The 26,912-nt window shown below is 35.0% G+C and overlaps 1 protein-coding gene across 5 annotated transcripts in view; it reads left to right on the plus strand.

Moving 5' to 3' along the window:
- The window catches only part of AUH (AU RNA binding methylglutaconyl-CoA hydratase), a 119,674-nt gene that overhangs the window by 70,460 nt on the left and 22,302 nt on the right, over positions 1 to 26,912 (plus strand). Inside the window, exon 7 of one of the 5 annotated variants that reach the window (XM_059873281.1) lies at positions 5,700 to 5,789. The exons of the other annotated variants lie outside the window; for them this stretch is intronic. Coding sequence (XP_059729264.1) covers positions 5,700 to 5,758 — 59 coding nt within the window. The 3' untranslated portion in view covers positions 5,759 to 5,789. The remainder of the gene's footprint in view (positions 1 to 5,699; positions 5,790 to 26,912) is intronic. 5 annotated transcript variants of the gene reach the window in all.

The following is a 26,912-nucleotide window of genomic DNA, read 5'->3' on the forward strand; positions in this document are numbered from 1 at the left end:
CCTTCTGGACTGCCTCCCAAGGGACTGTATCAACTAGTCTCCCAAACAAGCAAAAGTCTGTCTTGTGTAAGTCTGAGGTGGCAAGTCTGCTGGCTCCATTCCTTACTGCTCTGAGAACTGAAAACTATGATTTCATGGTTGCCTATGCCCTAGATGGCCTCTGAACAGCAAATCATCCTTCTCTGTTCATAAATAGCAGTAGGGCACCTGGTCTCTTGGCTCACTCACCAACTCTGTCAGGAAATTATCTTCCATGTAGGCCAAGAATCTCTTAGACTGTTTCTTCTGTGCTGTATTGTATTTCAGAGTGTGTATGTGTTTGTTCATCCCCTCTCTTCCTCAGGTTTCTTCATTGTGAACTCAGTGTCTGTTAGCCTGTTGTGGTATAATTTGTGGTTTACAGGGTAGAGGTTGCAAAAACAAACAGTCCCCAGAATTTTATTAAAAATAGGTGGCCAGATGAAAGGAAAATTGTATTGGCCTCAGATGAAAAGATTTCAGCATGAACTAACCTGTTCTTTGGCATGCAAGAAAGGGCACAGGAGGAAGTTGTGTGTGTCTTAGCTGTGGATTATGTTTCAGTCAGAATACTCATTGTAGTGGACAGCAAGCAGTTTGTATGAGACAGGATTTCATGAGAAACCAGACTCCATTAGCTTTGCAGTTTGAGGAGATGCTTGTTATCAGTCAGAATGACTATTCTCAAGGCTATTAATTACTAAAAGGAGTTACTATTTAGTTATCTTTTAGTTAAAAGCTGTTTAAACAACTTATTTTCTCTGTAATCCTGTGTCTGTACAGAACTTAAAGTAGTGTGGGCAGAATGAACACAAGACAATTCTGTTCATTCTCTTTGTTTTGTTTCCCAAACTGACTTTTAAAAAAGTGCAAATACCTGTCATTAATTGAATGTAGTTTTTGTCTCCCAGCTTGCAAAGGAAGTGTTTTTCAGTGACAACTTTCTCCTCAGCCAAAAATTGTCTTTTGGAGCATTTTTTTTGTTGAAGTCCTTTGTTTTTCTGCTTTGTAACTTTTTAAAACTGTCTCAATTCGTGATTTAATTTGGTTGTTTATCTCTAGATTCTCACAGTGGATGTCATACTAAGCCTGCAATTGATAGATGATTTCTATCTAGTAGACCTTTGATAGATGATTGATAGATGATACTAAGCCTGCAATTGATAGATGATTTCTATCTAGTAGACCTTTCAGGCAGGTCTACTTTTGTTTATTAGTATTGTATTTATATACCAATCAGTATTAGATGTGTTATTGTGGAGATAAAAGGGCTTGTAAAGAACATACATAAACTTCCTACTCTATTAATAGAACAAGATACATCAGTTTCACAAGGGGAAGTATTCCGTGATTGCAAGAAGTAGAAAAGACATATATATATATAATATAATTTGTATTTTCTTTATGCATTTTATTTACACAAAAGATTTAGGTGTAATCTAAATGATGCATTGGCATACATCAACAATTATGTTTCCACCAAAAAAAAAAGTACCTTCATTGAAATTAATACACTTGTGTAAGCAGGTAATTTGACATTGCTAGATAAAAAGTGGCTATTGGTCTGAATACTTACAGCTGTCACTCTTTTTTTTTTTGTTTGTTGTGTTTATAAAGGCATTTTAATTAGCAAGGCTTTGTTAATTTCATCATCATTTTGCCTTTATTCTTCCATGCGTCTCCCAGAAATCCCACTACTTCATTGCCAAGCTGTCTTCCACTGTTTAATATTAAAATAAAAACTAACCAAGCACATAGCCCTGGAATTGTGCTTTCCTTGAGTGCATTCAGATGAAAAGCATATTTTACGAAGAAGGCTTCTTTTAAAAAAAGGAAGGAAACAAAAAGAAATTCCACTAACTCTCTAAGAAGGTCTTTGTAAATAAGCTATATATTCTTTCTATCTAAAAGTTGCTTTTCCAAAGGTGAAACTGAAGCTTCAAGCTGTAGGAGATGGGACTGGTTTTGTCTTTAAAATATAGCACAAGGAAGAGATTAAATACAGCATTTCTCTGTTCTCCCCTTACTTTGGTAACAATATTGTTTTGGCTGTTTTTTTGGATTTTAAATTGTGTTTGGAAACTTATAGAGCTTGCAGATTATAAGACTATAAAATAAGAGATAGAAACACTGAAATATTATGCTTTTTTTGCATAGGAAGAAAACCAGTGTGGGAATGAAAAGTAAATTTAGGTACTCATAGTACATTTTCCTTAATTCTTTGCTTTTAAAAACATCCTTATTGTCTCTGTTGCAGTACTTAGTTTAAAGCTAAAAAAAAAAAAATTCTATTTTGGATGAGGAAGATGTCAAGGGAATTTCTACATGGGAAAAACTCGCACAGAACTACTTCTTGCTAGCAGAAGTAGTTGTCTAATTCAGCCAAGTGTAAAGGTTAACTTGAATGTCAATTTCAAGTTGAAATCCAGTGCACATTACAATGACCTGTTAAGATATTCTTTAGATTTCTGTATTTCAGTTTCATCAATAGTAGGAATAGCATTTGATAAATGCTGAAAAATTGAAGTGTTACTATTTGTCGTATATCAAGATTAAATTTTGGTGTACTGTTTTTACTAAAATTTGTTGTTACAACCTGAGCAATGTTATCAATTACTTTTCTAATTATCATGGGTATATAAGAAAACTTTCATGAGTTGGAAAATTGTTTTATGAGATTAATGGATTGCACATTTATGATGACAGCCAGAAAAATGAAAAAGTGCAACAAGTTATTTGTTTTCTCCCGTCCTCCTTAAATAACGTAGACTGAAGCCCCATTCAGGTACTCTTTCACCAAGCGTGGGTTGTCCTGTCACATCAGTATCTTTTCCAGACCATCTCTATACTGCAAGGAGCTACACATTAAAGGTTTGAAAACAAAGCAAACACACACTTTGCTTTTGCAGCTTGGTTTTTCTCACCACATATATTAAAATAGTATGACACTGAATAGAAATTATGGTCTAGGCCAACTGTAACAATATGAATGAAATTCACACTAGGTTTCATAACACGGGTGCAAAGTAGGTTATATTCACTTGGGGTGCTCATATGAAGAGGATATAGAAAGAATAAAGTAAATAGAGAAAAGAAATATCTGAAATGCTGCTAGGTAAGGAACTTTATATTTTTTCAAAGCCAGTTAAAATAGATTACCTGTGTACACACTTGCACAGAATCAGTTAAATAAGTTTTTTTTTTGACTGATACAGATCTATCAGAGTTCATGAATGCATTTGAAATAATTTTCCCCTTGCATTAAGTTCGGACTTAATTTCAAAAGTTGTACAAAGCCTTTGTACAAGACCGCCCTTTTTTACTTTGTAAAAGACCGACCTTTTGTTCCCCAAACATGTTCTAAAACCAGGAACCTAGTGTCTGTTTCAAGCTCTCTTGTCCACTGGAAATCATAATAGAAACTTCCAACGGCACACTTTCATATGAAGTTTTTTTTAATTATTTTCTTTCAATATCTTATTTCTAAGCTTATGCAAAACCAAAATGAAGACCAAGTAATAGTTGCTGGTGTTTCTGGGGAAAAAATGGGACATGAGAGAAATAAAAATTTGCTGGATATGGAAAATATAATTGCATGAAATTTTCAATTAAAAATTGGTTGTTTAGTTGTTTTGGTCTCTTTTTAAATTAAAAAAAAAATTGCATTTTGGAAGTAAATATTGGACAAATTAAGGACTTGATTCCTTCTGGTGGCCTGGAGGCTAAACCAAAAAGCTTTAGCTTAGATTTCTAGGCACAGCCTCTTCTATAGTCAGCATTTCTGAATGTTAAGGTTCTCTATATTTTCTGACTACCTTTCCAAGTTCCTCTCTAAAGAGCGTCATTGCTACTTCAGCTTGTTGTCAGAGATTAAATATTGTCTCAATAATGTCCTTTATTCCTGCAGCTTCCCTTACTCACTTTATTTTTCAAACTAAAGCAGCTTTTTCTCTATTCTACCTATCTCTACAGTAGCAAAAGTGGTAAGGAGAAAGAGCTCCTTAGGAGTTTTAAGAGAGGTAGAGAAAATGGGCAAGTGAAGTACAGAAAATTATTAAACTTAAAGAATCAATGAAGAATGAAGGTGAAAATGCATAAGCAACTCAGTCTGGGTTTGGAATTAGTTTTCTAAAACCTTGAGGTGATGGGGGGAAAATCCAATTTTATCTTTTAGTATAGAATCAAGCAGATATATATTATTACCAAATTACCAATATATATGCATGAAAACATACCAGGGCAGTAGAAAACAGCAAAATAAAAGGAGTAAAGAAGATTATTCATCTTGGTAATTTTGGGAGGCTTAGTGCCTATCCTGTCTGCATTGACAGCCCTAGAAACAGACTCTTTATTTTAGTTCTTGGTGTGTCACTAAATGAGATGTGTAAAAGCGGTGATGAAAATACTCCTTGTAGTGTTAAGAAGCTTGGTAATCTCTACCACAATAGACACAATTTAGTATAAGATGCTGAAGATGGGACATTGGATGCAAACCCATGTAGCTGATCATACTACATATCGCTTGGTCATTTTCAATATTTTGTGACCAAATGTGCATTTTAGTATTGAGATAAAAAGTATGTGTAGAAAACTTACATGATTTTTTATGGCTGAGATAAGCAAGCTTCATAAATTGGCATCAAACAGCTTATTAGCCACTTTTAAGTGGTTTAAAGTGACTCAGCTTCTGTGGTGCATCCCCCTGTCCCCATGCCTTCCTATTATTTTTAAGTCCACAGCTGACAGCACCTAGTTACAATACTGCCACAACCTGTATGCATAGCTGGGATCGTAGACTACAAAGGCATTGTTCATAGACACACAGACTGAAGGTGTAGAAGAGAAAAAGGAGTAAAAAAATATGCACACTGATCAGGAAGTTATTGGCAGATAAACAAAATGGGTTGGAGATACAAGCATGAGGATTTTGAAAGTTTTTAATATCTGAGGAGAAAGAAGTAAGATGCTGAAACTTTCCTATTGATCTCTTACATAAATGGTTTATTAAGAAGAAAGTTATTTGTATGAGGTTTCATTCTGTTTATTTTTTCCTCATATGCTCCCACAGCATTTTTAAAATTTATGGTATGTGTATGTCCTTCCAAAACTTAGACACCAGTCTTCATGACAGTATTTGCTCAAAATTTCCATTGACATGAGTACTTGCCACAGTAAAGCTTGCAAAAGCTATGATCATCCTTTAGGATTTTTTCAGTAGCAATGAATCCAGGGGGAATCCAGAGGGTAAAAGAAAACCCAGCATTCTGAGGAGATTGAATGGTCAGGGGTTTTTTCAGCCTTTTACATTCTAGACCTCTTGTGTAAGTCATTGCGCAAGTGACCCTCACTGCGCATGGCACGCAGAGAACAGTTGCGGTTTTGTCGTTGGTGTGTGTTAGTAAGAACTTGTAAGCAGGGATTGCTGGGTGAAATTATTGCATTGCATTACTTATGTCACGTTCAAGTCTGACTTATGAAAGAATGTTCTGGGATTTTTACCAGTGTTGTAATAGTTTTCTTACAGAATTTCAGTTTATCTTCTGCACTTTGCTATATTAGTGAATGGAAAGCAATTTACAGAAATCAACAGGCTTTGGAAAGATGAAAAGAAGATGAAGTATCTTTTTACTTTGTGTTGTTATTAAGATTCCCCTCTTCAAAATGTCTTCATCTCAATATAGATGTTACTGGAGGCGAAGGATTGGGAGTGGGGCTCTGGTGGACCAGCTGGAGTGTATAAATGGGGGCTAGTATAGACGCAACAATACTTGGTAAGTTCCTAAAAATTATGTTGACAGCTGTTGAGCTCATCTATGCTCAGTGTGTTTTTTGAAGAGGAGCCAAGGAATTTTTAATCAAGGAAGATTACTGAGCAGATTACTGTTGCTTAAAAATAGACTTACTTTTATTAGTAAAACTTTTTGTTTAAGCCTGAAGTGTTACATTTTTCACTGAAAATGCAAAAGCTGTATTGATTTAAAACAGTATTAAATTATTATGAATGAGATGGAAAGAGATAATGAGATGGAAAGAAGATAATATTTATTCTGTTTAATTGAAGTGTTGTATAGGAATGTCAGCATGAGTAATATAAATGCATTTTAACTTTAGAATTTAATGGATCTCAGACTGACATTTCAAGGGAGACAGGATTTTCAGTGACTTGTTTGGTTGGGAAATGTCTGATTTAAACAAAATTCTTTATGGAATGTTTTTGTGTGAAGTTATTTTGGTAATCTGCTCTCTTAGGTCCAATTGCTAGTCTTTTCCCACACTAATGAAACTAGGTCACTAGTTTTTGGCACTCATCCAAGTTGAGAGATTTATTTGGTGTTCAAGCTCACTGTCTAGAAATAGTGATGCAATGTCAGCAAGGCCACTTTTCATTTCATGAACATCATTTTCAGTGCCCTGGAATTAATATATTCACTGACCTGTTAATAACTGCAATCTGTCACTGGCTTAACAGAGGCTGAGGAAGTGTCTGGAAATAGTCATGGTCACTCTACCAGGTGATCAGTTACAGGACTGCTGTTCAATGTAACATTTTTTGGTTTTGATCATGCAGAAGAGTCTGACTGCTAATGAAAACAAACCAGCAACTTAATCAAAAGGAAAATACATGTAATTAGTAAATATGGGAGAGAGATTGAAGCAGTGGTTTTACCCTGCCTTAAACTGCAGTGTATCTGAGAACTATTCTGGTTATCTTTAAAAAAGTACAGAAATTCAACATCTGTAGATGATATATAATTCTTTGGAAAAGCACATTGTAGCAGTGTTGTCAAATAAAAATAAGCTTAGTAATTTGAATTTGCTGGTGTTTCAAGTTTGTTCTTATCCCCATCTCTACGATGTTTTTGTTGAAATCAGGATTGTCTTTTGCCACAGGCATGGCAGACAGTCGCTTATGGCAGTAGATTACTCTGCAGAGCAAAATAGCTGTTAGCCCTTTTCTACCTCACATGAGCCAGAGCCCTGGAGAGACAAGCTTGATGTTGCCAGTGAGGGAGAAGGGCTCAATGGTCAGAAAACAGTTCTTACTGTGCAGTGACACAGCTGGCTAGCAATTCCTAGCAATGCTGCTGCTATCTTCAGTTTTTCTGCTTCTGATGTAGAGAAGCATCAAACCTAGCTCTACAGGGATCCCCTCACCCCCTGCTGTGTGCATCCTAGCTCTGAGCCTTTTACCTTACTTTAGATCTGAAAATTTCTCCTGTTCCTCATTTACTATTCCCCACAGTACAAGCTGCACAGCATCCTGGCCCTTAATCCACCGTCCTGAAAAATTAAATTTTGCCTATAGCAGTAAGATGGCTCTGATTAGAGTATCAGGCATCATCACTGCAAGTAGTAAACCCTACTCTTGGCGACAAGCTTTTCTAGACTTGTACAAAACTGAACTTTGGGCACAGATTAAAGCTTAATAATGTCAAAGGTTTTTATAGGATTTTTTTGATTTTTTTGTTTCTTTGGTTTGTTTTTGTTATGGGAGGGTTGTGGTTTTGAGGGATTTTGAGGTGTAATTTAATACAGCTGAGGTGCTTCTGAGTTAGAGTACTTCTTGTGATATTTGAGATATTAAATTTCTGATGGAACATACAGCAGAGCATAGTGCTGATCTGCTATCACTGCCATTGCAAGCATGGAAAGAGTGGCCATTTTTTGGTCACGGGTTTCATAATCAGTAGTGGTTTTCATCTGAAGTTTTACTTTCAGATGAAACTTGTGGCCTGAACTTCCATGGCTGAGCAATGATAGTTGAAAACATGTCCCTTCTTCATGGTGCCTTGGAAAGGTGTAAATGATTAGCAATTTTTATTTCTAATCTGATTTTCTCCAGGTCTTGCTTAAATGTCTTAATGGTATTTGAGGATGGAAAAACACTAGATGTCTTTTTTAACAGTTACTTTTATATTAAAATAGAGTATCTTTTAAAATTCCAACTTTATACGGTGTACCTGAACTCTGCTGAGGGGCCAGACATCTTGTTGTTATATCCATTGAAGTATTATCCTATACCTCTGTAGTGCTGGAAGAGAATTTATGAAGTCCAATTTGAAGGCTAGTTGTTTTTCTGTAATTTAATAAGAAATGCATTTTTTTAATTCAAAACATGGCAAAATGGGGCAAAAAATAGCAGCTTTCTTACTCCTGCTAAAGCCAGTATTTACACTGGAGACTTGTATAAAGGGCAGTAGCTACTGCATTCTCCTCTGTTTTGTGATCTTTATCTTATCAGACTGCTAACTATATGATTTCCTTGCATGGAACAAAGAAAGGTCTGGCTGCTTTGCATAGTATCCAGTCTTCTAGTGTATGAAATGCTAGCAAATTTTGATGACTTGTTCCAATGCATCTTTTGATGTCTCCTTTGTTTTCAGATTCTTTCAAGTGACAGTAGATTAAGCTGTTCTCTATTTCCTGCATCTGCTGACTGCTCCCCAAAGCCTTTGTAATAAAAAGAGTAAAAACAAAGTAAATTATTAGTGATTCATTTTCTAATGTGATAAAACATAAAACAAAAACTTGAGATGAACAATGTGAAAGAATATTGTGATCTAGTAAATCACATAGATGCAGGACATACATGGTTTTTTATGCTAGATAGATCAAATGAAAATTATTTGGATACATCTTCCTGTGTTTGAGGCCTGTGTTTTTCTTAAAAACATACTTTTGAAATCTTTTTGGTTGTATTAATTTTTTAATTACTTTTAGGAAAATTCTTTTGGTAGTTTATAATGTTCATATGCTATTACATTATTAATACATAGTGTGGTCATGATTCACATGATTGATTTTTGGGGGAGGGGTTGTTTATTTTTTGTTTCAGCAAGAACTAGAGAAATATGTTTATGTTTGGTGACTTTCTAAACTCGCAGTCGTTTTGACACATTGAAACTAGCAAGTTTGGAAAATCCTTAGCTTGAATTCTTAGTTCACCTGTATTGTAAGATACATAAAATAGAACAGTTTAATCATCCAAACATATATATGAATGTTGTTCTTGAAAATATCAATATGCTAAGGGTTTGGTGGTTTTTTTGTCATTACTGTGACAGAATTTTTGTCATTTTGTTGAGCTTGGCATCTTCTTTATTGAGTGTTTCAAGTGTGTTTCTATGACACTTTTGCCAAATGTCTGCATTTACTAAGAATATAAGCTAAATGCAGTTTTCCTCTTCTGTCATGAGGTCACTTTTTTCACCTTTTTTTTTTACTGGGAAAAGTTCCCTGGAAAGTCTCTCTCTTAACTCTGTTTTCTTGTAAAGAGTCAGCAGGTGATACTTTTCCCAGCAGAGCTGAAGTAAAATTAGGTCTTGCAGAAAGCAGATGAATTAGAACCAATTAAAATACTGGAAGTTTTCATAGGTTTGAACATTTTATGTGTTGAATTTTCACTGTATACTATAAGGCTTTATTGTTGTAACTGCCTCCAAAGTCATCAGGCCATTCTCAGTAGCCTTGCATCTAAAATTTCAGTGAATTCACATGTCGTCTAAACAGAAGAAAAAATTAAAACATCTCTCAAGTCACTTCTTCTAGCCTATATGAATTAGTGAGATGGATAGGTGGATATTTACAGAATTAGAAGAAAAAAATTTCTTGTAAATTCATCTTAGATCACAGACTTCACCACCATTTTTCTGTAGTGGAAGTCTGTCTCAGTGTAGCAATAAACGTGGGAGAAGTTGTCCTCTTAGAAGAGATCAGTGAAGAGTAGCTACTTTGATTGAAAAGCTGGTATTTTCTCTTTCTGGATGAATTAGAGTGTTACCACACCTGGAGTCAAACACAGTCAAGCCAAAGTTAAAGCTTCTTTCCATGTACCCTACTACCTGGTTGGACAATTCTCAATTCAGACGTCCAGTAACTAGGTCAATCTTAATTGTCAGGACAATTGAGATTAAAAGGTACACAATTGCAAAAGGACCTAAGTATTTCTGAGTTTTCATGCCTTGAAGTAGAACCTTTTCCTTCAGGCAGTTCCTAAAAGCCTGTTCTTACCAGCAGAAAATAGAATGTGAAACTCAGTTCCCTAAACATGGTGTCCCTATGCCTTGGAGAGTCTGGTTGGACCTCTGATTACTTCTGTGATCTTGCTGTCAGTGCAGGAGTTTAGAGATACTGTGACATCTAAAAGCACTTTTTTAGCACTCTTAGGTGTGCTAAGTTGAATCCCATGCATGATCTCAGTTTTACAAGGCTTCAAGCACAGAAGGCTTTAAGGGGAGTTTCTTGTAAAATACAGACTGTAAGAGCAAATTGGTTTTATGTTCTTTCAAATGGATGTGTCTGTGTTTGGATTTTTTTTTTTTAATTTCTTTCTATACTTAAAAGGGATAGGCAGTATACAATTTTGTGTGTATGATTTGTTCTGATAACAAACTCATGCAGTTACAGAAGTATACCATAGGTCTGCACATAGCCATTGTAAATCGGCCAAATAAAAGCCTAGAGGAAAAAATGTGCTTCAGAATAAATATTTAGTAAGTGTGTGTTGCATGGCTGTAGCCATTTATTTCCTTTGAATTTTGGTATATAAAAGCTCACATAAAAGATTTTAACAACTCTTTTATAAGTAATAACCCATGAAAATAAAGTAAATGTTCATATTGTTATTATTTTGTTTTCCATTTCAGTCTTTATTTTACATAAAATTTAAAAAAGTTCAGCAGGAAAAGAGTTGATACAGAATTGGCTGCTTCCAGTATGGAAGAGAAATGTGATCATTTGAAGACCAAATGCTATCTGCTATGATAATTCTGCCTGAAAATTAGCTGGTAGCTATTGATCTTTTATTGAAATTCCTAAGCGTGATGCTAGGTTTGTTTGCTAGTTGCCATGAGTTTGAGCAAGGCAATATATAGCAGGTACTTTTAAATTCTTTCACCTTAGGAAATTAATAGACCATTTTAACCCAATTATATTGGGCTATCACTTCCTACAGGACTGAACCCATAGCAGTGAAAGATTTCTTACTGCTTCTTTAAGATTAGAGGCAGAAATGAGTGTCTGAATTTTGATAGTTAAGTTGCTCAAAAGGATGTTTTGCCTGGCCAGCTTTAAAACTACTACAGATGATCAAAAAGTCTTCACGCTGAACACTTTAGAGGTGCCAGAATTCTGGATATTCATCTCTTCAACAGAATAGGAGGTCACCCAGAGCATAACACTGTTGCCATTAAAAAGTTTTCTTTTCTTCAGTCTTGAAGTGAGAAATATAGAGGAAGAAAGAAACACTGGGAGTACAAAAATAATAGTACATGCAGCATAGGAAGCACCTATTGTTGTTCTTACTCATTGTTCATATGAAAAAATAAGCTTCTGTGAATTAAGAAGGATTTAAGGTAGTCTTGGAAATGTTAAAGTTCCAAATAGTGAAAAATACTGATATGTTGTCAGTTCTGTTGCTTCTGCATTTTAAAAGGGGTTAAACCCCAAGTAAATTGTTTCCATGTTCTATAAAATTGGTGTCCTAAATTAAAATATGCAATGTGACTACAGAGTGTATTGTAGCTACAGATTTTGTGATATTTAGGAATTCCCTGCAATGCATACGTAATGTCTCTAGACAGCACCTTTTTTCCAGGTCAGAGGGGTCTACTCTACTTTGGCCTTTACTAAATGTTTATCTTTACAATACCTTTTTTTTTTTTTTTTAATTTTTAAAACCTGAATTTAGTTTGGTATGGTTGAATATCTACAAAGACACATACTTTTCTCTTCCTAGAGAAGAAGTGATTATGCATAATGGAACCAATGATAACAACAAAATTTGTCAGTTGTTTCCTTTTGAAAAAACCCACTGCAGCTTCCCTGAAAAAAAAGCCCCCCAAGCCCCAGTGTTTATTCTTCCAGGAAAATAAGTGTTTATTTAAAAAACAAAAACAAAAAAATCAGTGAATGCTATGTGTTGCATTTCTTGTCCTGGTGGCCCAAATAAAATAATTGTTAGACTAGTATTCCCTAGTATTTGTTTCAGGTTTTTCATGTGCCATGTATTTTAGCAGATTTATGTAGATGTCTGTTAGCTTATCCTGTCATCCAGGAGCTAGCTACTGCATTAGAAAAAATAGATCTTCAGAATTCCTTTATCTAGACATGGTCCTGAACCTTTTCTAGGTGACCTTTAATGAATATTGGACGAGGTGATCACCAGAGATTCCTTCCAACTTAGCATTCAGTGATTCTGTGATTTTAGCGGCTCAATGAAGTATCAAAAAAGACAGTGAAAAACTTGTTCTTTCAGGGTTTGATCTTTTTATTTCTCAGAATCAACATCTTTCCTTCTTGGTACAACATAAAGTAACATGTTAAAAATGTATGTGAATCTAAATCTGGTTGGTTTTTTTTATACTTTCCCCTGCTCCTTGCATAGAAAAGGGAAGTAGTACTTCACAGTGGTGAAGTATGTTGTGTCAATGGAAAAATCATTGAATTTCCTGAAAACATCATTCAAAGAACAAAATCTTATTGCAGTCTCATGCTATTTTTCTGATTTGTTATTTTTTTCATTCTCTTGCTTCCTGATGTAATAGAACTTCATATTATCACTTCTGACAAAACCCCTACTCCAAAGGTTTCATTACATGTATGATTCATACTTTAGTCTTTAAAAGAAAGGAGTTTTAGTCTTTGAAACAATGGTGGTTTTGATTTCTGCCTTCTTTCTTCTTACTCTGTGTGGTGTGGACAATAAACTCACTTTCATGTTCTTCTATTGATTGTAACAGGCTTGCTGCAGATTTTTAGTACACTCCTGTGTAACCAAGGATAAGGTATGTAAGATCAGTGCAGTTACTGAGTTGCTGCCAAAGGGAGTTGGGCTTAAGCTGTTGCATCAGGAAGCCAGCTTGAGTAAGAGGAAGGAAAATGAAGTTATCCTTGCAAACAAATTTAGTGGTGAAGTAATAGTACTGCTGCAGTTGGGATGAATTTGATGATGATGGAAGATCTTTTCCTGCTCTAAAAGTAAAATATGTTCCGAGATTATCTTAAAAATGTCTGTATCTTACTGAAAATGTGGTTATTATTGTGAACAGTCACATTTAAGGAACAAGAGATCCACTAGGCCCAGTGATTCTTGACCCAGAGGATAACAGGACAGAATATATAAAAAGGAATAGGGAGATACCCTGGTACAGCACCTTATCCTATTCTGGTTTGAGTGTCTGTGAGGATATAGATGTGAGGACCAAACTATTGTAGTCGATTTCAAGGTATATCATCAGACTGTAGAGATCCTCCTAAGAAGGACTCAGAGATTGGTGGTGAATTTCTAGAGTAATAGGTCTTTTATAGGCTGAAGAAGTGTTTATCTGAACTTAACATTACTACACTCTAGTGTGTCTCACATTACTGACTGAGTTGCCTTGGGGTGTTTGTTCCAGGTTTTGCTGGGTCACGTTGGGCTGGTTGTTCTAGCATTCGTTTCTAAGTAGAAGCAAACACCAAGTAGGAATCTTTCTTTTAGCATATGTCTAGTGCCTCTGCAGATGCAAAGAGTATATGGAATGATCTTAACTAAAAGGTTATCTTTTGAAAATAATACTGAGATAATTGCTTTGTTTTGATATTCAGGAGAAAAATGAAAGGGTTTTTTTGGTTATATTTGTTTTTTCTTATCAGGGATGTAGTTTAGCTGTCACAATTTTCATCATTCTCTGAAGTAGCCATTGATAGAGGTAAGGTTCTGCATTGCTAAAGAATTGTGGCTGAAATCCATCAAGAATGCCAAAGTAAACAGATATGAAAAAACCCACAACTAATACAAGTGTCAAATTTTCCTTGCTTAGAGGAATAATCTCTTATTTATATGTACATAGTCTAATTAGTCAGGGACAGTGTTACTGTGAGGCATTTACATAAACAGATCAATAAACATTTAGCTTAGGGGAAGTGCATTTTCAAAATCATAGATCCATCATTTCTCTGTATAATGGTGTAGATTTTTTTGTCACTGAGAGAAATGAATGCTTAATAGTATAATAATTATTTCTGTTATTCCTGTAACATTATTATCAGATCACAGGTTTCTGAAAGGATGAGTGTAGATAATATTTTACAGTTAATATTTAGTGTACAGCTGAATAGATGGTAAGGTTACAATAATGCTACATTTTTAGTAGACGAGATAATAATATCATAAGCCAACTCCACAGACCAAGTGTGGAGTTTGGTTGGCTGACTCTACCTGACCAAACATGACTTGGCATTTATTGAGACAGGTCTGGCAGTTTCTGCAGCTGTATACATGGTCTTTACTGTCCCTTTCCTTTGCAATATAGTGGTGCCCACTAAAATGGAAGTAATTTCTGGGGAAAAGTTGAGGTGATGTTGATTTTTCTTCTGGTGCTTCCCTTCTGTATAGAGATTAAGGAGGTGAACATGATATCTTTGAAGAACTTAAGCCATGACAGGTCAGCTTTAACATAGTATAATAACATAGTTAATTTGTTTTAAATTATTGTAGCTATGAAAAATGTTGTGAGTATCTTTAAATAACTTGAATTTTTTTTTGCATAAAAAATGTTACTGATTCATTTTTGATCTTCAGCTATATGTGAAGTAAAGTATGAGTAGGAATTATTTTGACTGTTCTTGAAAATGTAAAATAACTCCAGACCAACCTGCACTGCCACAGAATTGGGATATTGGAACATGAACTCTTCACAGTGTAGCTTATTGATTTTTGAATGTCTTATTAAAGTAAATTACATCAATCACTGAGATGGCAGTGTAGAAATATGGAAGTGATATAATAGTCATAATCATTTCCACAATGAAAAAGTCAGCTTTAAGAATGTGTGTAGGAGGAAATTTTTTCCCAAGAATTACTTTCATTTGAATATCATTTCATCTAAATAGAGCACACCACCATATGACTGATATTTTCATTTCTAGTAATCATTGACATTTTTTGTGAGAGTTGCTTTTGATTCCATCTCTTGAGTATTGGCCTCCTAAGCTTTTGTTTCTCTACACTTAAAAAAAAAAAAAAAAAAAAAAAAAAAAGCCTTGTTCTGATTTTAATTTCATCAAATGATGAGTCAAATATTTTTAGCACTTGCTTGTTAGTTATTTCCATGGTCAGTCTGACAGTTTTCTCTGTCATCTTTCACTGTGATTTACCAAGTATGTGTCTGATTAAGTCAAAATCTTAAAATCTACCGCTTCTAAACACAATCAGAATTAAGCAAGGTACTTATTTCTACAAAATTATTTTCTAAAGATGTTAGGAAGTTTTGTTAAAAATTACTTATTTGTTGTATTTTAGACTTCCAAATACTTAGAAAAAGTTACGAACCTCTCTGCCGAAGTAAGTCAATCTTTTACAATGTGTGAGAAAGGAAAATGCATATTGAGTCAATAATGCACCATGCTCCTTTTTGTGTCTTTCTGGGAAGAAATATTGAATATGAAACTAGATGGAATCTGGCTTCATACAATAGGTAATGTTTTGTTGTTGCAAAGGCTATTTCATGCCTTACATCATACCTGTAGTTTAATACTGCAGAAGCAGAAAGTAACCAATGAAATAGTTCATCAGTTTGAAGATCCTACAGCTTGCAGAAAATGGAGAAGTGGGCTAGAAGTCATCAACTTAGTTAATTATTCTAGCTCCAGTTTATGTTTACAACATCAAAAATATATGTACTTTTAGTCTTGAGTGTACTTTTGGTCTTTTACTTCCATTCTGCTTAGAAACCAGGCATCTGAAACGTCATTAAAACTTCTCAATAGAACTTTGCAGGTAAGATAAGCAAGAATACATATATCTGCTATAAAGTCCATACTGTTTATTTGTTCTTGGTATCACTGACCTTGCCTTGTGATGCTAGGCAAATGCAAATGATTCCAAGTAGTTAGAATGGAATTACAGAATTAATTACAGTTAGAATTACAGAACTAAGGACTCTATAATTTACCTGGAATGAGATTCTAATGAACTATTTAACCTAGGTTAATATGGTAGAAGCTGATACCATAGTTGTTGTATTTTCATAAGTCCAACTAAATGTGGATTTACAAGATAACTTTGTAAAGAAGATATATATGCATAATATTACACTGTATTTAAGTAATTTTAGTTGTTGGATACTGAAGTTTACTCTAATTTCAAGCGTTCCCTGTTTTAGGATTATGCTGTAGGATGCCTAGCTCATTTTACAGACTACTGCTTATTGTACTTGCTCTTTTAGATTACTTTGAGTAGAGGTGATGAAAAGTAGTTCGGTGAATGCTTGGTGAATGCTACAATACAGAATCCTTCAAGTTGGAAAAGATTTTTAAGATCAAGTCTAGTGGTTATTTACTATTGAGTGATTTATTGTAGTAAAGACGGTATGTGCAGAAAAGAAAGTGTAATATATTGTGATTTAGTTAGAAATAGTATTCACTTTGAAGGACAGAGTGTATAAAGAATCTTTTTTTTTTTTTTTTTAATATGGAAGTTTAAATTTGTAATGCCTCTGAATAAAGTTATGTATTGATAGTCCCTTTCACTTAGTATTCTGCAATGGCTCACGCAATACTCTAAATGTGAAGAAAGGATCCTGTTGAAGGGATTGGTACTATATCCAAAACATTTTTATTAATTGTTAATGTAAGAATTAACAGTAAAATAAATTTTTTTTTCACCTTGTGCAGAATGTTATATACCCATGTGTGCATCCATACCACGATGTTTTTTGGTGAATGCAGCTAGTTAATTCACTAGCAACAATTTTCTTTTTTTTTCTTAACTTTTATTTTTGTAGATGAATTTTTGGTTTTAGAAACAGTTTATGGAACTATTTGGAAAAATCTAATTGACAATGACTCCAAAATTCTTATTAAGTGCTTTGGGAAAGAGTAAGCTACCAACGTATCTGTTTGCTAGGAAAGAGAATTGATTTAGGCAGCAAAGGCTTGTAGTGAGCATTATCAACCTCTGCTGACATTGAAGAAGTATAAATAATGTTTTTGTTAAATTATTGACAATTAAACATTCAAAAAGATTAGAAAAGTGTCTGGTTTTGACTAGTCCAATGTGATATTTGCATTTCTTTAAAAGTTTACCTTTGAAAATTTCAAACCTAAAATTGGTGCAAAAGTGATACTGGTGTTCGTTAAACATTGTGGTTTTTTCTTTTTTTCTATGTTTTTAGACTACTAATCATAGTAGTCTAAATCATGCTTTCATTGCATGCAGGATGTTAGTAGTGGTATTTCCATTATTACGACATGCAGCTTGTTTGTTTTCATTTGAGCTGATCACTCTAAGCCAGTGATGTGACATTTTTCACTAGCTTCAGGATTGAGATGTTTTATTCAATGTTTAGTTTTATTAGGGGGAGAACAATTGCCTGGTCTCAACAGGCACCAGCAGTTACCTTACAACTGTTATCACACTTGAAAGATAAACCATGAATTTTTGAAGACCATCAAGGAAGAAGCTCAAAGGGATTTATAGCAATCTCATTAACAACAGAAATTTTTTTTTCGTATTTGAGAAGACCTTATAGATGGAACCTTGAAATGGAGGAGCTGTAAAACTTCTGTTTTACAGTGGAAACGTGGAAAAGAAAAGTGGAACGTTGTCAGCGATGTGGCCATCAGTTAAACATAGCCATTGTGACTGTGTAACCCAAATAGCTGTTACTACAACCCCAGTTTCTTTTATCTTCCCATTCAAAAAAAAAAAAAAGAAAAAAAAAGTTTTATGACTGGCAGAATGAAAAGTGATAAAGTGTTTAGATTTTACTAAATACGTTTTGTGTTAGAGCACTTCTTTGACCCTAGCAAACGTCTGTGTATCAAGTCTTCTGCACAGTTAAGGCTTTGTATCATAGTTTAATCCTTCTTTTATGGAAGAGTTAATGTGGCATAGTTTCTCAGAAGTTTAGAAAATGTCTATTATATGAATCACTTTGTCTCAGTGGAATAAGAGCTCATTGAACTGTGATCCACAGCAGCCTCTTGTTTTATAGTCATGTGAATCAGTGTTTGGATATTATACTATTCATACTGTGAAGCCAGTGCAGTAGAATTAGACTGTTGTGTTACATGTTGGAAAAATATTAGGTATTTGTACCTGAACAATTGTTCTGCTATGTAATGGCAGCAGTGTGTTAATTTGCCATTTACTTTTTAGTTTATTAAACCACTTCAATTTTTAATATGATTTAAAAAAAAAATCAATCCTACCCAAATCCAAATCATTTGCATGTCCTACCTTATCTCTGTGGTATTTAGATGAGGGATTTAAATGAACTTTCCAATTCTTTTTACATTAAAAAAAATGTTTTCTTCTCATAACTGTAAATCTAACACACTAAGAATAGAACTAAGTAATTTTGAACATTTTCTAAAATCTCTAATATCAAAGAATACTTCTAGAATTACTTGGTATCATTAATTTTTACTATTGTAGCGGAATAATACCCTGGTTAAAGATGAGAAGCCTGCATTTTAAGGCAAGTCGCTAAGTGGAAGAAGGTAGTTGCTCCTGATGGAAAACATTTTTAAGTATAGATGTAGAAAAGATGCAATATATTGCTTCAAAAGATAAGGAAACCATGAGACTGTAATATGTCTGATAGGTAATGTTTTGAGTCTCTTCAGTCTTCAGTTTTCTTTAGACATCTGAGTAAAGAAAATTTAAGGCCTGAGTTGAAGAGGATAGTTACTGTGTCCACAAGACTACTCCCCATGAGGGGTGTGAGGGAAGAAGGCGCAATGGTGCTTGTTTCACAACGTTAGAAATGAATGGTGGAGGCTGGAATTACTTCTGTCATTCAAAGAGCAGATTAAATCTCACAGTACAGAGTGAGACTTCATGGACAGATAAAAACCTAAAAGCCTTACACTGATATTTTTACTGAATAGAAGCAGTATAGAGTCAACAAGAAGTGCAAAGAGAGGAATGTCGGCACCAGAAACAGAGCAGAGACAGACTGTCTTTGACATTTAGAGAATGAAGAATTTGCTGAAGTTTCATCCTCCTACACTGATCAGCAAAGGTGTTAAAGATAATTGTATATACTGTAATCTGAACCCATTGTATCTTTCAACAGGACAAGGGAAGAATGCCTTTGACACTCCCAAAATATTCTAGGTGGAGAAAAAATAAACTGTTTTCAATACTCTCTCAATACGTTACTAATTATCTTTATGACAAACTGTTTTGACCTGAAGAATAGTTTTTTGATGCTGCAAAATAAGCTCAGTGGAAGTATGGAAAAAAGGTTTTGAACTGGCAAAGGACTTATAGGAAACTACTAAAGGAAATCAGAGTACATTTGATTGAGTAAATACATCTTGAGGTATGAATCTCCACTGGTTGAGGTGATTGTGCAAACCATTTCATCCCTCTTTTTTCTGTCTGATCCCTTAATGAGTCCCTTAGGGCATAGATGAAGATGTTATTAGAACTTTTGTTTTTGACACAGATTTAGAGTTTTGTACACTTGTCTTGTTTTCTTTATATTGCAAAAAGAATACAATTTAAAATCAAACAGAATTTAAAATGCATTGCTAAAGAAACTGCAATAGACTAAATGTTTTTTAGTTAATTATTTTGTCTCCTGATGTACACACAGTCTAACATTCCTCAACAGTTGATTGGTCCACAGAGAAATTTAAGAAGTAGTTGAGATAAGCTCAGATTTAAACTTTCAAGTACAAGGATGAATAGAGGCTATAGTTTTCCACATATGATTCTCCACTTATGGATGGGGCTTATTTGAGCAAGTGAGACTTGAGAACCAAAGAGCTTGTATCGCATACCCCAAAGGTCTGACTAGTCTCGTGTCTTGTCTCCCACAGGGCAAGTGTCTATAAATGAAACTTCACTTTATTACTTTCCCAGCCTCTGGTTTTTTGATTCAGGGTTTTCTGAGCTGGATGAGTTTTATATATATTTAATAACTCTTGTGGGATTTTGCTTCCATGAATTTGTCTGATCTTTCCTCCCCTTAAGCCCCTGCTTTGTTACAAGCTTTGTTCAGAACTTGTACCACTGAGCTGATTTTGCACAGAGGGATCTGTAGATTCTAATGTAACAGTGACCTGATAGTTAAGTGATTGAATGATCTAAGTACCACTTTTTTTTAAATGACCATTACATCATTGCCAATGCCTGCAACTGTGGATTCTCTGAGCAGCAAGGGAAGTGCTGACAAAACTCATGCATTCTTTTGATTTTCTGCTCTCTTTTAGTTCTTGCTCCTTACCTCACTCACACTAGCTTATTTGAGTCTCTATGTTACCTGACACAGAGCAGTTGTTTTGTTGAATGCTAGCTCTGGAGACCTAGTCATGATGCACTTTTTCCTGATGTGGTTGGTTAAACAATTTGAATAGTTACATGGAAGGGTGTCAGCATATTACAAGCAGCTGTGTCAAGAGATTGCTGCTTGCTGTCATACCCGCAGCTGCGTGTCTTGCCCTCCTGCCAAAGTCATCACCCATTTAGATCTTCTTGTAGAACAGCCTGTTCAAATTCTTCTTTATGATAGTAAAAAAAAAGTCTACAAAATAGCTACAATTTAAGATGTCCAGGCTAATTTTGACTGCAGCATGGAGAATCTGATTCTAAGTCCAAGGATCAGTTGTAGAAGCAACCTCATGGGCATTTAGAGAAGCAGTAACCTCTTTTATTGGAACAGCTGAACCTGTCAGGTTGACTAAGGTTGATGCCATGTAAGATGAATTTCTCTTGTGTATTCTAGAAGGATAGAGTAACTTCGGTTGGGCAGAGACTTTTGAGGACTGTATGCTTCAGTTCCCTGTTAGATCAGTTCCCTGAAGTTAGATCAGGTTGGTCAGGGCCTTGTGTTGCCATTTGGTATATCATAAAGATAGGCAATTTCTCAGCCTCTCTGGGCAGCCAGTAGTCTAATGGTTTAATCCCCCTCCTTGTGAAGACTTTTCCTTCTTTTTTATTAGAATTTATTTTGCTGCAATTTGTGCTTTTTCCATCTGAGTCTTTTGCTGTGTATCTCTGAGATGAGTTGGTCTCTGTTTTTTTTAATAACTATCATTTAGGTGGTTGAGGATAACAAGGACACTGTGGTAGATTGCCAAAAACTCCCTAAATTTGTGGTAAAATTACAGTCTTTGCTCTCCCCTCATCTTTTGAGTCAGCCATCTCACTGTCAGGTTGGTAAGGCACATCCTCTCCTGTGAAATACAAATGACTTCCAGAATACTTTGCTTGACTGCTGTGACCTTTGGAAGAAGAGATTCATATCACAGCGACGTTAGTCAACTTCCTTAGCACCCTTGGATGCATTCCATCTTGTCCCTGGACACTTGGAAATGCCCAATTCTGCATCTGCTCATGATCCTGTCATCTGCTACTGTGTGCAGTACTTCAGCCCCACAGACACCACTGTGGTGCTCAGGAGGAACTCTGATAGGCCAGGGAACAAATCAATGAAAAACAAGGCTAAGAAAGCACTGAATAATATTGGAGCCTTTCTGTGACATTTGCTGTACTTTTTCTCTGTCATTTTTTGCTTGGTCTCATACTTTATTCACCAGAGAACCACATATTTACTTTGTTAAATTTTTTAAGGTGCTAACATGATTAGAGAAGATCTTCTTTTTTCCCTCAATCTCTGTCTCTTTTTTCCACTTGTGCTCATACAGTTGGTATTTCTGTATTGTTCTTAAGCGGACTGTTCCCACTTTCACTTTACATACACTTCCTGACATTCTGGAGTTTTTCCTCATTTTCCTTTGAGTTGTATTTGCTGCATTTATATTTGCAGAGGGAATTTATCGTGAGGCTTTTTGCATGCCCAGTTTTTCTACTTGATGGCTGCAGCTGAAATTTCATTGCATTCAGTTGGAGAAATACTTTGAACAATAGTTCAATAACCTGAAGTCTCTTCTCATGAGTAATTGACTGTGTTCCCTAATTGAATTGCAGCTCCCGCTAACTCATGGGAGTTAATGGGAATGTGATACTAGAAGTATATTCTGAAATATGATAGCTAGGTTGCAGTCCCAAACCATATTATAATTATCAATTTACATAGAAAAGTAAAATCAGATTAACCTTTTTCTGATTTTTAGAGTGGTTGTTTCTGTTTAGTCTGCTCATAAAAAGGACAAAGGCAATTGTAAGGTAAGTCCTCTTGTTCAAACCTTAGGAGTGGCATTCAGGTGTTTCAAGTGTGTATTTAAGCAGTTTTCTGTCTCTTTTCTTTTTTTCAGTATATGAGACATTCCTTTAAAAAATAGGCAGCTCTGAATACCTCCTTTGTAGCTTTTTTTATTAAAGAATCAGTCAGTCATTTTGTGATGAGTAAATTTATTTTTAACAGCAATTCAGAGAATTAGAAAGACAGCTTGTAATATCTTTATTTTAGTGGCTTTAAATGTATATTTAATTTTGTTTCACTGAAAGAAATTTATAAAATGTACTGTTCATGAAGAGTTATCTTATGGCAGTAAAATGCAGAACGCTTAATTACTGCAATCTGTAGATGTAATGGATATGTGTTTAACAGAGTTCAGGGCTCACTAACCAGTTTAATGGGCTTATCATAATTTTCTTGTAATGTTATTGTGTTTGCAGCACTTATCATGTACAATAATTGTGTATTTACATTTTGTATGATGTATGAAGAAGTACAGAGCTTTTTTTGTCAATGTCTTATATTGGGCAACTCTACTGGTTTTTAAACTAGGAGTTTAACTGCATCCAAAGCCATTTAATCATGCCCTTCCTAAAAAGAACACATTCTCTAATATTGTCTTATGAGATGATGACTTGTCTGGAAAGGCAGATTGCGCTGTAAAGCAGTGTAAAGCAGTTTAGAAGGCACTTTTCAAATGGTTTGATTTAATAGTTTACAGACATGTAGGATGTTCAGTGACAGCTTCAAGCTTTATGTGGCAAATTAAAAAGAGTTTTAAACTTTGGTGACTTCATGTTGAACAAAGTAAAATTTCAGCTTTGATCCTCTGGGATGGAATGTGTAGGATGACTCACTTGTGGTTCAGAATATGATGATTTTAGTAACTTGTTGAATGATGCTGCATGTTGGGAAGTCTGTAGGAATAAATGAAACAACTTTTGTACTGTATTCGCAGTTCAAATAATGTTTTAATGGTTAACCTTACCTTCATAATCAGCCAAAATTGAATTTTTTTTTTAATAAAGAAGCAGATATATTATATTTCAAAGCTTTTATATTACTTGTTCTTTTTTGTAATCTACTTAAAAGCACAGGTGTGTTAGACTAATTGTCAAAATCACTTCCTGATGATCTTTCAGTGATAGAGGAACAAAATACAGTAATAAAATTCAGGACAAAATGCAGTGTAACTACTGTAGAAAATTGCATTTGACATGTAACAAAAGCAAAGGAAAAATTTCAGTATGTTGTTTCATTCTTCAGCTTCTAGTTGAACCTAAGATGTAATTACTTGTATGTAGGTCAAAAGCCTCATCTTCTAGGGTTTTTTTTAAGTACCACAAAAATCTCTTTTTGGAAAGTTAATTTTAGAGATTAAATAAGAAAGAAACTGATGACGAAAATATTACTGTTCAGTGGCCTGGTCATGGACTTCTGAATTAGGAGGTAAATGAATGATAAAATACTGACATCTGCCATTACGAAATTCCAGTTTGTTTTTCTATACTTTTAGTCCTGTCACTTTTGAAAAGTGTATCCTTTTTCATTTAAGTTTCATCTGTGAGTTATAGGAATAGTTTTAGAAGTTAAATTCAGACACACAAAATACACTACAGCTAGGACAGTAATGACCAGAAGAAAAATCTTGGACAGATAGAAAATGCAAATAATATACAGCTATCTAAAATGTCCTTTCAGTTTTTGATTTTCTATAGGAACTACCTTTTTGTAGGCAGTAGATGAATATGTGCAGTGTATCTGTTAAAAATCTTAAATGATTGTGGGGAAAGAAATGATGTGTCAGAATTAAAATTAGAATTTGAGAAATCATCTGTGGCATTAAAAAAAACTGCAGCAAATTTATCAGAGAATTGAAAACTAGTACTGGACCAGATGCATCAAAATTTTAGACATCTTAGTACAACTCTGAGTTCTGGATTCTGACAATTCCTTGCCTGAACATCAGGACAAACAGGGTCTCGGTTGTGTAGTATGAGCATCCTGACCTACACTGTGCTGCTAGGGGAGCACTCCTGTACAACTTCACTGAGCTCTGAGATGAGCAATGACATGCAAGGCTGATGCAAGTGAAAATAATGAAATCCTAATCAGAATTGGATTGAAACATAGCAGACCATCAAAGATGCTGCTTTTTTTTTTTGGTTTTGTTTTTTTTTGTTTGTTTGTTTTTGGTTTTTTTCTGGTCAGAGTTTATACACACTATCATATGTTTAGGTGTCCTACCTGCTTGACAAAGATCTTTTCCTTCTGAAGTCTATGTGCTTTTTAAATTCATAGTAGAGTCTGTAAAATTTCTTAGCTCTGCAGCAGGGAGTTTGAATGAATTTAATGTCTCAGCTTAAAAATCATATGCCAAGGCTTTGCAGAGGAATGGACTTTGGAGGCCTTAAGGTCCTTAGTTCAGCCCTGTCATCAATATGAGTTGATTGGAGACTAGGAGGGCTCTAAAGTGCTCCTTGAGTTGCCATTTGAGGGCTTTTGTGTTATTCAAGTGTACAAAAACTAGAGTTAAAAGATGCAAGATAAGCTTCATATCCAAAAGCAAGAGAGAATTGCTAAAAGCCTTCCAGAGACTCTGTGTTTCAAAATGCATGTATTTAAAATCCAGGGGATTTTCAAAATGTTCCTTAATGAAGTGTCAACAGAAGCTAAAAGTTTGAAGAGAAGGTATTTGACACGCAGGAGGGTATTGGAGCATTTAGAGAGGCATGCAGATGGATGACATTTTATCATCAAACTGTGTTGCTGCAGATTGTACTGAATAGGAAAATGAGCTTTGTATAGCTTGTTCTGGAAGATATTTAGTATCTCCTGTTAACGTATGCATCACTATGCCCACAGTTATGTCGAGCTTGCCCTTTTAAGTTTCCGTTTCCATTCACTTTAATAAGAAAATAACTGGAAAGCCCCCAGTGCTGACAAATTCTGTGACACATACAGAATGCAAGCATGAAAGGTTATCATACCAGTAGGTACATGGGTTTTTTACATAAATATATGTCAAGATTGTACTAGGGACATGATATATTTAAGTGTGACGTTAGCATGTGTTATTTTTGTCCTGACTGAGAGAGCAAAACTTTGGTGAATGTTGCTATATGTCAGCTTCAGAAATGAAAGTGAAACAGTTTGATGGATACAAATCTCTGTGTGGTGAAGAGTGAACCTTTCTTAAGTAAGGTTTTTGAGGAAACTGTCTGAGGGACTGCTCAGGAGAGAAAAGGAATTGCTCATTATATTCAGGATTTCTTGCCATGTTTTTAGTTTTCCAGTTGGAATTTCCTCATTTTGCGTTTGAGAACTTTTGTGGTCTAAAAAGTTCATGTTTTGAGGCAGTTCATCACTTTCACTGTGGTGCTCTTGAGGGTGAAAAGTTGTAAAGCTTCAATTCAACAAATTGCTAAGGCAAGTGATTGTTTTGAATATAAGGTACCAACTGATTTCCTGGAGATGTAGATCTATGCATCTCGAACATCTTGTGTCAAACACTGATGTACTTTGCAAATGTAAAAGGTAATAGCTCTTAACAAGTGCAAACATGATGTTACATTTCTCTGTGTAGTGTTCACCAATTTGCTTTAAACATAAGCCATTGTTTGTTTATGAATGTCAATAAAAATTATAATTTCTTCTTGGAACAAAGAGTTTCAGAAAGCCAGAAGGAGCTCTGTACAAACCTAATTGGTAATGCTATCTTAAAGTGACTCAAATATATGTAAATACATAATGTGTATATATTATATATTTGTTGCAGCTGTGATTTTCTAGATTTGGAAAGACAGACACATGCAGTTAGAAAACAAAGTAGATTTTCTAATGTTTCAATGTCACTGTTGTTTCAAAATAGATTTTGAAAAGTACATTACAAGTTGACTAATCTCCTATTTAAATAAATTAAAGATAGTTATTATTCCCTCCATTTTAACTTTTTCTATCTGAAACTATTAAAATTATAGATATGGTGAAATAAACATATATATGAGTTGAGTTGTTTGACAGAATAATGTCTGTTACACTGATTGTGGTTGTAGTGCTGTGTGTGATGAAGAGAGATTGCTGTGTGGTTCAGTTCCATCTCTAAAGAAGTCAGATTATTGCAAGAAACACCACTGGATATGTATTAGGGAACTACTCCATATGGAAGAAAAACCACATAGAATAGCCTTAGTGGATGTTACCTCTCTCTGAAAGCTTTAAGATATTCAGAGGAGGATCTGAGATTCCTTGGAAAGGTTACAAGGACACCTTCCACTAAAATGGGGAGCTCAAAGCTTCATGCAGCCTGGTTTTGGACACTTTCAGTGGTAGGGTATTGACAGCTTCCCTGGGCAACCTGTTCCAGTACCTCACTACCCTCATTGCAAAAAAAAAAAAAAAATTCTTCCTTATATCTAGTATAAATCTACTCTTTTTGTTTAAAGCCATTAACTCTTGTTCTACTGCAACAGGCCCTACTAAATCTCTCTTTCTGGTAAGCCCCCTTGAAGTATTTAAAGGCCACAGTAAAATCACTCCGGAGTCTTCCAGCCCTGACTCTCTCAGCCTTTTCTCATTAGAGGATACTCCAACCCTTGGATTATTCCTGTGCCCCTCCTCTGGAGTCACTCCAGCAGTTCCATGTCCTCCCTGTGCTGGGACCCCAGAGCTGGATGCAGGGTTCCAGGTGGGCTCTGACCAGAGCAGAGCAGAGGGGCAGAATCCCCTCCCTGGCCCTGCTGCCCAAGCAGCTCTGGA

This window comes from Haemorhous mexicanus, chromosome Z, assembly GCF_027477595.1.
Source record: "Haemorhous mexicanus isolate bHaeMex1 chromosome Z, bHaeMex1.pri, whole genome shotgun sequence".
In the NCBI taxonomy this organism is placed as follows: Eukaryota; Metazoa; Chordata; class Aves; order Passeriformes; family Fringillidae; genus Haemorhous; species Haemorhous mexicanus.